The following is a 12,203-nucleotide window of genomic DNA, read 5'->3' on the forward strand; positions in this document are numbered from 1 at the left end:
TGCTGAGAGATGGTCTCTCGCGCGTGGGAAGAGCGGCCTCTAGTTCTTGGAGAACGACTGGCCTATTGCTGGTGAGAGACGGTCTCTCGCTCGCGGGAAGAGCGGCCTCTAGTTCTTGGAGAACGGCTGGCCTTTTGCTGCTGAGAGACGGTCTCTCGCGCGCGGGAAGAGCGGCCTCTAGTTCTTGGAGAACGACTGGCCTTTTGCTGCTGAGAGACGGTCTCTCGCGCGCGGGAAGAGCGGCCTCTAGTTCTTGGAGAACGACTGGCCTATTGCTGCTGAGAGACGGTCTCTCGCGCGCGGGAAGAGCGGCCTCTAGTTCTTGGAGAACGACTGGCCTATTGCTGGTGAGAGACGGTCTCTCGCGCGCGGGAAGAGCGGCCTCTAGTTCTTGGAGAACGACTGGCCTTTTTCTGCTGAGAGACGGTCTCTCGCTCGCGGGAAGAGCGGCCTCTAGTTCTTGGAGAACGGCTGGCCTTTTGCTGCTGAGAGATGGTCTCTCGCTCGCGGGAAGAGCGGCCTCTAGTTCTTGGAGAACGGCTGGCCTTTTGCTGCTGAGAGACGGTCTCTCGCTCGCGGGAAGAGCGGCCTCTAGTTCTTGGAGAACGGCTGGCCTTTTGCTGGTGAGAGACGGTCTCTCGCTCGCGGGAGGAATGGGTGGCGGCATCCCACTGGCGGACCAGACAATAACTGCAGTAATGAGTTGGGGTTACTACTCCCAGCTCTCATATTCCACGGACCCTGGCCACCACTGCCATTACACACAGGTCGTCAGCCGATAATGATCAGCTGGTGGGGGTGGGGTGTAGGTAGGAGGGAGGATCAGCAACCCGACACGCAGTTGAGGGAATCAACCAGCCCACCGTGATGACCCATCTTTAGGGGGACGGTTGTGGGATGGGGGGGAGGGAGGGGGTGAATGGGAAGTCTCCCACTAAGAGCCTCAATGAGGGTAATAACAATTTCATTCTCCTCTTTAGAGGTGATGATAGTGGGGACCCCTGTACGGTAGGTGCTTGCTATACCACCACGCTGCGCTCCATCAAAATTTAACTGAATATAACATAAAAGAATGACAGAAACTGCAGAATCCCCATTGCCCCCTCTACGATGCCGCTCATTGTTACATCAACCCAAACTCATACATGTCTAACCTACGCTTGAAACCCTCCAGCAAGCCCGAGTGTTATTATGTGACCCGGTAATTTCTTCTAGAAACCAAGAACCGTGGATCGAACCCAATATCCACCCAGGTCTTCTCGCTATCTACATTTATCTCATAACGAATGACTGACCTTTTGATGCAAAGTTTTTTTTTTAAATTATTATTATTTTCTACCACAAACGTGGCCACACACTTACAATGCTAACCAGCATATATACATTTTCTTCTGTCCTCCATAGACAGGGTTAGAGATCAGTTAAACATATAGTTCAGGGATTTATTGAACACTCAACCACAGAAAGTGATTCGGTACTTTTAAAATGCTAAGCCGTGTCGTTAAGGCACGTGTAAACAGGACCTGTTTACCTGTAAACAGGACCCGTTTACCTGTAAACAGGACCTGTAAATGTATTCAAATACCTTGATGCTCACTTCAAAATACACGATGTCTGAGATGTTCGGACACGATGTTATGCTCACAATGTTCTAGACCAGAGGTCACCAGGTTGTTGTGACCCGCACCAGAGATCACCAGGCTGTTGTGACCAGCACCACAGGTCATCACGCTGTTGTGACCAGCACCAGAGGTCATCACGCTGTTGTGACCAGCACCAGAGGTCACCAAGCTGTTGTGACCAGCACCAGAGGTCACCAAGCTGTTGTGACCTGCACCCGAGGTCACCAGGCTGTTGTGACCAGCACCAGAGGTCACCAGGCTGTTGTGACCAGCACCAGAGGTCATCACGCTGTTGTGACCAGCACCAGAGGTCACCAAGCTGTTGTGACCAGCACCAGAGGTCACCAGGCTGTTGTGACCCGCACCAGAGGTCAGGAAGCCAGAAGTAACTCTCGAGATAACAAAAAGTTCTGCTTCTCACGACACTCACAAAAGGTAAGATAAGTGTTGAGAGGGAGAGAGTAATGGGGCGGGAGAAGCAGAGGAAGAGGAGGAGGAATGGGGGGGGGGGAGTCCCAATAATGTCAAGAAGGACACTGAAGTGACGAATCTCCATCAGGTTGAGTGTGTGTGTGTGTGTGTGTGTGGTCGGGCACCGGCACGGAATAGCTGACACCTAACTCTCCTCTTCCGTCAGTTTCCTCTCCACTATTTTTGCGCCGTCCCCTCACTCTTCTCCGCCTCTCTCTCCCTCCCCCGCCTAATGTAAGCCTCGCAGATCACGTACACGGGGTCGTCTAAACAATCCATCAAGTGGCAAAACGTGTTCGTTAATCTTGAAATGAACGAGTCTGTAGACGCCATCTGGCACTTGTGTAAGGCGACCCCAACATCATATCTCTCTCTCCCGCCATAATCGACCTACGCCTCACAACCTCCTGCTCGCCACTCACGCCACGAAACTACAACCTTCGGACAGGTTTCAACTCCTAACAAGTTGTAACAACGTTCTAATACGTCATAAAAACGCTGTAACAAGATGTAACAACTGTATTACAAGTTGTAACAAGGGAATCATAGGGACAGTTACGGTTTGTGTTTGCAGGAGGGGGGGGGGCGCACTGGCATCGCTTTCCAATTTCAAAGAGGAATTACATAAACAAAATACAAGACCGTAAATACCAGCATCTAGGTCATCGGAAACTGTTGTAACTACAGCGACACCACTAGCTCTATGAGGACAGTAACTACAGCGACACCACTAGCTCTATGAGGACAGTAACTACAGCGACACCACTAGCTCTATGAGGACAGTAACTACAGCGACACCACTAGCTCTATGAGGACAGTAACTACAGCGACACCACTAGCTCTATGAGGACAGTAACTACAGCGACACCACTAGCTCTATGAGGACAGTAACTACAGCGACACCACTAGCTCTATGAGGACAGTAACTACAGCGACACCACTAGCTCTATGAGGACAGTAACTACAGCGACACCACTAGCTCTATGAGGACAGTAACTACAGCGACACCACTAGCTCTATGAGGACAGTAACTACAGCGTGTGACAGCAACTACACTATATGAAATCAACTACAGTATGAAAGCAACTACAGTGTGTAATTGCATACGGGAGAAACATTTATCAAAGCCAAAGGTGAAGATTTTATGTCAATCACAACTGGAAGAGTGAAAATTACTTGTTTCCTGTAGCCATGACACAGCTCTATGTCATTTTGAGCTGTTATGCTGACAAAACCATTATTATTGACACTAAGATCTACATAATCCTTCATTTTTGGTAATATATTTTCTCCGTATTATCTGGTAATCGTTCAGTTACTTAATAAGAAGTTAAATGCAGAAATAGCGGATTTAAACCACAAAAAAGTAACCAATAACTCCGTGGTGATTCGCTAACACGTACTCCCAAATATATAATTCAGTTATATGTTGAAACACGTGGTGACGGATTCTCAAACAGAGCGATTTATGGTCACGCTAAATATATAAAATATTTGAATAAATTCAACTGAACCTAAAGTCCCAGAGGCTACAGAAGTCATTTGATAATCAACGCAGTGTGCTGAGACGACACACGAGTCACTCCACACAATAACAAGGTCTAAATTGTAATGCAAAACAGATACACTGTTCAGAACCTCATCAGAGAGTGAGTTAACTATAATCCTTTCATTAGGTACAGCGAATAATAAACAGCGGAGGCTTGGAAATGTAAATATACAACTGTCAAGTAATAGCGTATACAGCCTAGCCACGATGAGTGTCTGTCCTGCAGCCTAGCCACGATGAGTGTCTGTCCTGCAGCCTAGCCACGATGAGTGTCTGTCCTGCAGCCTAGCCACGATGAGTGTCTGTCCTACAGCCTCGCCACGAGGACTGTCTGTCCTGCAGCCTAGCCACGATGAGTGTCTGTCCTGCAGCCTAGCCACGATGAGTGTCTGTCCTGTAGCCTCGCCACGATGAGTGTCTGTCCTGCAGCCTAGCCACGATGAGTGTCTGTCCTACAGCCTCGCCACGAGGACTGTCTGTCCTGCAGCCTAGCCACGATGAGTGTCTGTCCTGCAGCCTAGCCACGATGAGTGTCTGTCCTACAGCCTCGCCACGAGGACTGTCTGTCCTGCAGCCTAGCCACGAGGACTGCCTGTCCTGCAGCCTAGCCACGAGGACTGCCTGTCCTGCAGCCTAGCCACGAGGACTGTCTGTCCTGCAGCCTAGCCACGAGGACTGCCTGTCCTGCAGCCTAGCCACGAGGACTGCCTGTCCTGCAGCCTAGCCACGAGGACTGCCTATCCTCCAGTTATGTTGATCTTTGATCATTTTGTCTCTGAAGGAAAACTCTGCCCCGTTTGGTTTATCATAAATCTGTTACTATCACAAGTGACTTGAATATTAACGCAAAGCTTGTATGTATAGCCCGTTAGTGAACAAATCAGCTGGCAGTACTAATAATACAATAGTTACTAATTTAGTTTGGTTCAAATAAAAATATTATATTTTGCTCATTATATATCTCCTTATAATATATATATCTCCTTATATATATCTATCCCTACCAACTCCTCATATATCTACCCCTACCAACTCCTCATATATCTACCCCTACCAACTCCTCATATACCGACCGACTCCTAAATTTGTATGGAAATTGGGCTTACAATCAGCACGTCATTGTCGTATGTGTCAACGCCTTGTTTAGTGATCAGCGCGGCATTTCCCACTTACAAAAACAGGCGTGGCGGCTGAGCTAGGAGACAATGGCAGCATACCTGGGTACCTGGAGAGGTTTCTTCTACACCCCGAGCCCGACCTGAGACCCCGACAGCATAGAGGCCAACTATGTTAACGACGCTTCGTACTCTCAAGTTGCAGCCCCGGTCTCTTGCTGTGCCACTACGTATAATCTATACGTATAATCACTACGTATAATCCAGCCTCCTAATCTAAACGGTAACGTACGAATCAAGCTACCCCACTTAACCTATCACTCCGATGCATAGAAAAACGTAGATATTTGTGAGCCGTTACTTTTCATAGTAGGTTGTGTTTATAACGATGGTTTAACACACGAAACGAGGCCTATTAGTTGAAAGAATAGGTTTTTATCATCTTTCATGACCATTATATTATAACACTTTCTAATCACGTAATAATATATTTCAACAAGTTAGTTAATCCATCCTATGGGTCAAATTACCAATTCACAATGCAAATATCACCTTCAGATTTCCAGGAGTTTCAGATTCGATCACAGTACTCTCATTTTCCTAGTATGCTTGCAAATGCTAATACCATTAAAAGTTCAAGAACACGGTATTCAAGAAGCGTCAAGACATTATGACAAGCCCGGCAACAGATTCTACAGTGGACCTCCACAATAGGCGAGCACTTCAAATGAAGAAAAAAAAACGATTTTTAAACACCAAGAATGTTTTTAGAAAAGTATTAAAGTATTATAAGGATCGGTCAAATACTTTTAAAATGCCATATTATACCTGATCAACGGAGGTCTGGTAGAGGAGCTCATTAAATATGCAAATATCTACTTCGATAGGTATGCATTCAATTAAAGAAATGTTATCAGGGAATGTGTTTAGAATACTTATATATGGATATATGGAAGAAACGTTATCAGGGCACGTGTTTACCTATCTTATATGAGGAAATGTTGTGTTCTTACCTATAAAAGAGTTTGCAGTGATTGAGCTCCAGTTCCTCGGCCCTGTGTTTGAATTATGATTTGTATGATGTGAGAATCCCCGACCTTCTTATACCTTGTCCTATTTATGTAACACAGTGGCGACGGCCTCCACTAGCGCCTCTCTTCTCACTCTTCACTTGCTCCCTACTTGTACACTACAAGATGTTTGCTAACGTCTCGTTGATCTTGTATGGTATGATCAGTACTCCGTTTCTCTTGTCTAACAATGTCGTAATTTGTATTTAAACTCTTGTACGGAGTTTCCTCCACTACCTTCCGTGGGTGTAATTATAATCTGATTCACCCTCTATAAATTATTAGCCTATACCATATATAAAGGGAATCAGAAGTACTGGGGCATACCTGAAGAATATGCGGTATTTTGTGAATAATTTTCTTTTTTTAATAAAAATCACAGGTAGAGTAAGGCTAGCACTAGAGTAACCACCACATGCGCAGCGCGGTAAGCCATATTTGTCTAGCACCATATAATCCATTATTCGATGAACTTAAATTTTAACTTGGCGAGGGAATACACCCAGGATATCATTGCAGCATCTCAATATCTAGGATTATGATAGGAATTTGGTCCTCAGGCGAAGCACCGAGTCATTCCGTGCTAAGTTCTTGAATTAATCAACAATCCGTGTGCAAGCAATGACAATCTCTGGTACAAGCTACATGCAGATTTAGCCTAGTAAAAAAAAAAAATGTCTCTAAATAGAGGTCGAGCTTATTAGAGGTTCATTTAAAAGTTATTTATTTTCAGGAGTTTTTAATGCATTGTGGTTTATTGGTTTCCTTTAGTGATTAATATACTTTGTAAATCAATATGCAGGAAATAAATTCTCACGTCACTGTGATATAGTGTTTTCCTTAACGATTTCACTATTATTCTATACTCGCCAATTCTCTGCAATAAACGAGCCATATAGATAGCCGGGCGGTTACAGCATTTGATTAATAGCCTAGCAATTAAATTTTATATATTTTTTTTTACTTTAAGACTCCTAACTCTTAAATGTTAATGCATATAGTCTACCTGAAGAACCCTTGTATTTCAGTCAATGATACTAGTCCAAGACACCAGAACCATTATCATTATTATCCAATCCATCCTCCTGTTTAGATAGTACTTCTTGTAACTATGTGCTTCATAGTACAAACATTGACGTACTAAGCAATTATGTAGTAGAATTTTGTACTGTTCACTTTCTAGTATGAAAAAATGAAGCTAAATAACAAACTTAATTATTTCTAGGCCTAGTATACCACACATATGACCTATATTAGGCCTCAGATAGCGTGCATTAGGCCTAGGAAGGTCAGGTTAGTTTCTCTTTGCAATGTAAATAGAAAATCGTTTCCGGTCTGTCTAAATTCAATATGTCCGATTTCTATTTTCTAATTGCGTTGAACGTCGGTATATGTACTATGGTCCTCTTTGTCTCTATAAGTACTACCAAAACAGGAGGATGGGCTGTATCATTAGGTTGGTATTCAGACAGCGACAGCAGCTGGAACCGGTAGGTTATTCAGAGCCAAGATTTCCACAGAACAAAATAGTTCGATTGTCTTATATTCAGTTCACCAAATTCTGCTCAGTGCAAAAGGTCAAGCTATGCAAAGAAACTGCTCAATCTTTCCACCCAGGCCAGGCGCCGAACCCATGCATTTTCGCTTGCGGCGTCGAGTACCGATCACTACACCATAAGGCGCCCTCGACACCAGAATCGGGTCCTTATCGTGCATCAAAACTTTAAGAGCTCTTTATAACTGCATTTATACAACCCAAAATAGATGACACAGAAGATTCAACACAACATAAAAATTACAATAGTACAAATATTCTTGTGTTGCCGTTAAATCTGTTGTATAATGTGAATAAAAAGTCATGCCCATACTTGTATGAATAGTAAGTAGTTTGCCAATAGAAGGCAACTGTTCGTCGTGTATACCTGGAACCTGAGAAAGACATGCGTAGCTACATCAACCTCACAACTCAACAGTGGCATTACTTACCTTTTTGTGGAATCTGCAGTCATCCAATCCAAGACCACAGGGCTGGGACGAGGATGCGGAAAGCTTGAGCAGGAAACAGGATACAAGTCGGAGAAGGAGATACAGCTGGGTAGCCCAATGTCGTGGGTAAGACTTGCAGCAGATGCTGATGTCGAGTGGTTAGAAGGGGTCCTTGAATGCTCGCAGTTGATGTCTCGCAGGAGGTCAGGCTGGGCTCCCTTGCAACAAGATTAAGGGATAGGTGCTTCGCCCTATTCGGTGGTTACACAGAGTACTAGCTAATTTCCAGAGCGCTCAGGGCACTGGATACTACCGATTTGTAGTAGTCGCAGAGCTCGACCTTGAGCTCTCTTCTGCCCTCGAGCCTGTCAGGTGGTCCTCTTCTTCTGAGCGTAGAGACGTCGTAGTCTGGTGCCAGCTCAGGAATGATGGAGTCGTTGTGTCCGGGCGGTCACAACTAAATTCTCGGAGGTGGAGAGAACGAGGTTCTCCCGGAGGCGAACCTTGACCCTATGCAACATGGTGCAAGTAGGCTCTGGACCATAAGAGCTTGGGTCGGCAGTTAAGTTCCTGTACCACTCCTTCTACGAGTACCAAATCCCTCTAGTGGATTTGGTTGTCTTCGTGTAGGCTCGGGCTTGATATTGATAGTGCTATACTCGACAATGCGCATTACCCCAGGAGGCCCTCCATCTTTTCCCGACTATGTTCAAGATGAAAGTGGGGCTGACCTCTTAGGGCAATGCGCCTTGCCGACTATCACACCTGTGGTCTGTGAGAGCGGACGCGTCCGTTTCCTTGACAAGCGCGCTGAACATGCGCTTAACATGCTTAGAGCGCCTAAAGCGATCTCTTATATACTTCGATGTTCTTAGGAAAGCAGCTTTATTCGTTGTCTTTGTTCTTTCAACACAAATCTTTGCTACTTAACCATTCTCAAATTATTAGATGTTTCCAGTATTTTTCTGCTAATCACTCTGAACATTTTTAATTTCAATGCACTAAACATAGGTTTACACTTCATATTTGTTTTGAACTTTATGTTCCTTGAATCTAAAGTTACAACTTTTTGTCAATCTTTCATATTAGCCAAATTCCCACTTTGTTCATCAACAATAAACATTAGTAACCACTATCAAGCATATCACGAGTTGTCACCTAGTAGTAAAAACTATTCTCACCTGAAATAAAAACAAAACGTTAGTATGAATACTATCTCCGGTGAACTGTATATTTGAACAACTTTTCTTAGCCCTAATTTCTTAACAGATATATAATACCAATAAAGAACTAGTTTATGTTATAATTATTAGCATCTTAAGTAGTACAACATACTATCTCCATTCAGCCTACAACTGAATAAGATAAAATGTTAAGCTCTAATATCTAGACGTGTGATGAAGGAAATAAAAAGAACTAAGACTACCCTTAATAAGCTAATAACATAATTATAAATATAAATAACAAAAATACACTGGTTAATTATTTCTTATCCACAATGGAGTCATAACATTCTCACTTCCAATATGGGAATGGGTAGAAAAAAAATGTTATTTTTACGGAGTAACTTATACATGTAGCAGGTGGTATTGAAATGCGTGTGCACATGTATGATAACACACTTCCCTCGAGTTTACACAAGTATGAGCGAGGAAACTTATGTAAACCATGTAGGACATGATAAATATTCAGAAAGTTATATAATAAACACCAAGATGCAGGTGAGACTAAGCACCTGACTCTGCAGCACCTACAGGCGGCAGCTGTTCCTACTCATCTCCTCCCAATAATAAATATCATGAGGGGGGAGGAGGAGGATATAACCACTCGTGACTTCTCCATTATATGTGACGTATTTATTCACCTCACGTCAACGCCAAACAAACAAAAATACGCATTAACCAAGTAAATAAACCTGGCATAAAATCAAATTAATTGCAAATCGAATCATCAAACTGGTCTCAAAAATGTTCTGGCGCTTAGAAAAAATAAAGAGAGGAAATTCTCTCACCGATACACTAAAAAAAAACAGGAATCGGCGAACACTGGAGCCGTGCAGGTTGGCTTCCGGATATTGCCAACCTTTTTCAAAGCTAAGAACAAGTCTCAACATACATGTACAAAGGTGACCTAATCCACCTCACCACCTAAAATGCAGAAATTAAATACTTTTGGCAATATGCCATGACCTAGCCAATACTTTCAAACGGACGTTGAGTGTGGGGAAGAATTTCTATTTGACACAGCTTCCCATCTCTTCTCAGAGCAGCACAATATCATGACTCGCAGGGTATATAGTGTGGACGAGACAGTGCAGCCGCAGCACCAACCACAAATACACAGAAATGGTCGAACACGTCCCACTAACCCACCACCAAAGATATTACATGGTTCTAACACACCTACTTCGTTCCCAGCCGCGAAGAGGATGCAGCTTTTCTAATCTCCTTCCCTCTTTTCTTTCTTCTTTCACTATGTTGTTCATTTGTTAACGTCATTTTAAAGATAAAATTACAAACCTGTCTCTAGGCATTCAGCGCACAGGAATAAACGGTTGTAATATAAATTTGAGATCTTACAAAAATTGTCAAAATTTATCAAGCCTTTTTTTTGTTATACAATAATAAGGTTCTAATAACTGTAGAATTCCCTGGCAAAATTTCCTTTACAAAGTTAGCATAGGATAAGTAATGATTTAAGAAATACATTATTATCTGTACCCCACCTTCCGTTGGATAAGTCATTTAATTGTATATCTACCACACAATAGATATTTGCAAATTATAAAATTCCATCTCAAATACATTTTTTTTATCTATTGGAAGGTTTACTTAGGTTACGCTAGGCTAAATTAAGCTAGGCTGGGCTAGGTTAACTTAAGCTAGGCTGGGCTAGGTTAACTTAAGCTAGGCTTGGCTAGGTTAAATTAAGCTAGGATGGGCTAGGTTAAATTAATTAGGCTGGGCTAGGTTAAATTAAGCTAAGCTGGGCTAGGTTAAATTAGTCAAACATTAGGTCAATTTAGAATATTAGGTTAGGTTTAGTGGAACACGGTTGACTTACAACAATAAATTTACTCTTCGTCACACCCCAAATTTGTATTTTAATTACACAACAGTGGCAAAGCAACTTTTTTTTCTTTATTAAATAATATACAATATAAAGGTCCTATTTACATCAATTTACATAAGAAAATACTGCATTGCATATAGTTTATATAATTCTCAGTAAACCAATTTTTCATATTACAGAGCATGAGCCTTAAACCCCAAATGTTATACTTGATCCTGCCTCGCAAGAACTTCAGTATTTGGTGTACTGAGCAACCCTCCTGCTTGACTATCCACACACAGTAACCCTCCTGCCTGCCTATCCACACACAGTAACCCTCCTGGCTGCCTATCCACACACAGTAACCCTCCTGCCTGCCTATCCACACACAGTAACCCTTCTGGCTGCCTATCTACACACAGTAACCCTTCTGCCTGCCTATCCACACACAGTAACCCTCCTGCCTGCCTATCCACACACACAAAATGTAATCAGAAAGTAGCATAATTATTGTATACTTAATTTTCTTGCACTTTATGTATAATATGAAATATTAAAAACCTCACTAAATCCAATCTAATGCTTGGTTCACAAAGCTTTTAGTGTCTGTAATCCAATTTACAAGAACAACTTTCTGCTTATAGAAATAAAATATATGCAAATTATTCTCAATTTCATTACAATGGTCATACCTATTGTTGTCCTTAAATTCCCTATATCAACAATCTATCATTATAAGGGAGGGTCTCATGAATATAGTCAATTAGCCTTATGATTACTACCTCGGGAGAGGCATGTATAATCAATCTTCTCATATATATATATATATATATATATATATATATATATATATATATATATATATATATATATATATATATATATATATATATATATGAGAAGATATATATATATATATATCCAAAATAAAAAGACTGCCTAATTTATCCTAATGTAATCTATTTTACCAAACCTAACCTAACCTAACCATAATCTAACCCAGCTGTTCAGGATAATTTAATTTCAGTTAACCTATCTTGAGCTTATCTTGAGATGATTTCGGGGCTTTAGTGTCCTCGCGGCCCGGTCCTCGGCCAGGCCTCCACCCCCAGGAAGCAGCCCGTGACAGCTGACCAACACCCAGGTACTTATTTTACTGCTAGGTAACAGGGGCATAGGGTGAAAGAAACTCTGCCCATTGTTTCTCGCCTTCGCCCGGGATAGAACCGGGGACCACAGGATCACAAGTCCAGCGTGCTGTCAGCTCGGCCGACCGGCTCCCATAAATAACCTCCCATACCTAACTTAAAACTGTGAACATTACCACACAAGCACGTCA

General features: G+C 42.6%; 1 protein-coding gene and 1 long non-coding RNA gene across 2 annotated transcripts in view; both read right to left on the reverse strand.

Moving 5' to 3' along the window:
• Positions 1 to 338: 338 nt before the first annotated feature.
• Positions 339 to 3,365, reverse strand: LOC138359549 (splicing regulatory glutamine/lysine-rich protein 1-like). The gene is made up of 2 exons (XM_069318891.1): positions 3,270 to 3,365; positions 339 to 671 (listed from the first exon to the last, which is right to left on the reverse strand). Exons 1-2 carry the CDS (start codon positions 3,363 to 3,365, stop codon positions 339 to 341), a joined length of 429 nt encoding a protein of 142 aa, XP_069174992.1.
• Positions 3,366 to 7,827: 4,462 nt separating this feature from the next.
• Positions 7,828 to 12,203, reverse strand: part of LOC138359480 (uncharacterized) — a 4,776-nt gene continuing 400 nt past the window's right edge. The window contains exon 2 of the long non-coding RNA XR_011225954.1: positions 7,828 to 8,994. This is a non-coding gene — a long non-coding RNA (uncharacterized lncRNA). The remainder of the gene's footprint in view (positions 8,995 to 12,203) is intronic.

Source organism: Procambarus clarkii, chromosome 91, assembly GCF_040958095.1.
Source record: "Procambarus clarkii isolate CNS0578487 chromosome 91, FALCON_Pclarkii_2.0, whole genome shotgun sequence".
Classification (NCBI taxonomy): Eukaryota; Metazoa; Arthropoda; class Malacostraca; order Decapoda; family Cambaridae; genus Procambarus; species Procambarus clarkii.

Bases quoted from the DNA above. Each gene is read 5' to 3' on its own strand.
- LOC138359549 (XM_069318891.1), bottom strand. From the start codon at position 3,365: ATGAAGGATTATGTAGATCTTAGTGTCAATAATAATGGTTTTGTCAGC. The intron at 672-3,269 runs GTAATTTTCACT...CTGGTCCGCCAG, and splicing joins GTCATGGCTACAGGAAACAA to TGGGATGCCGCCACCCATTC.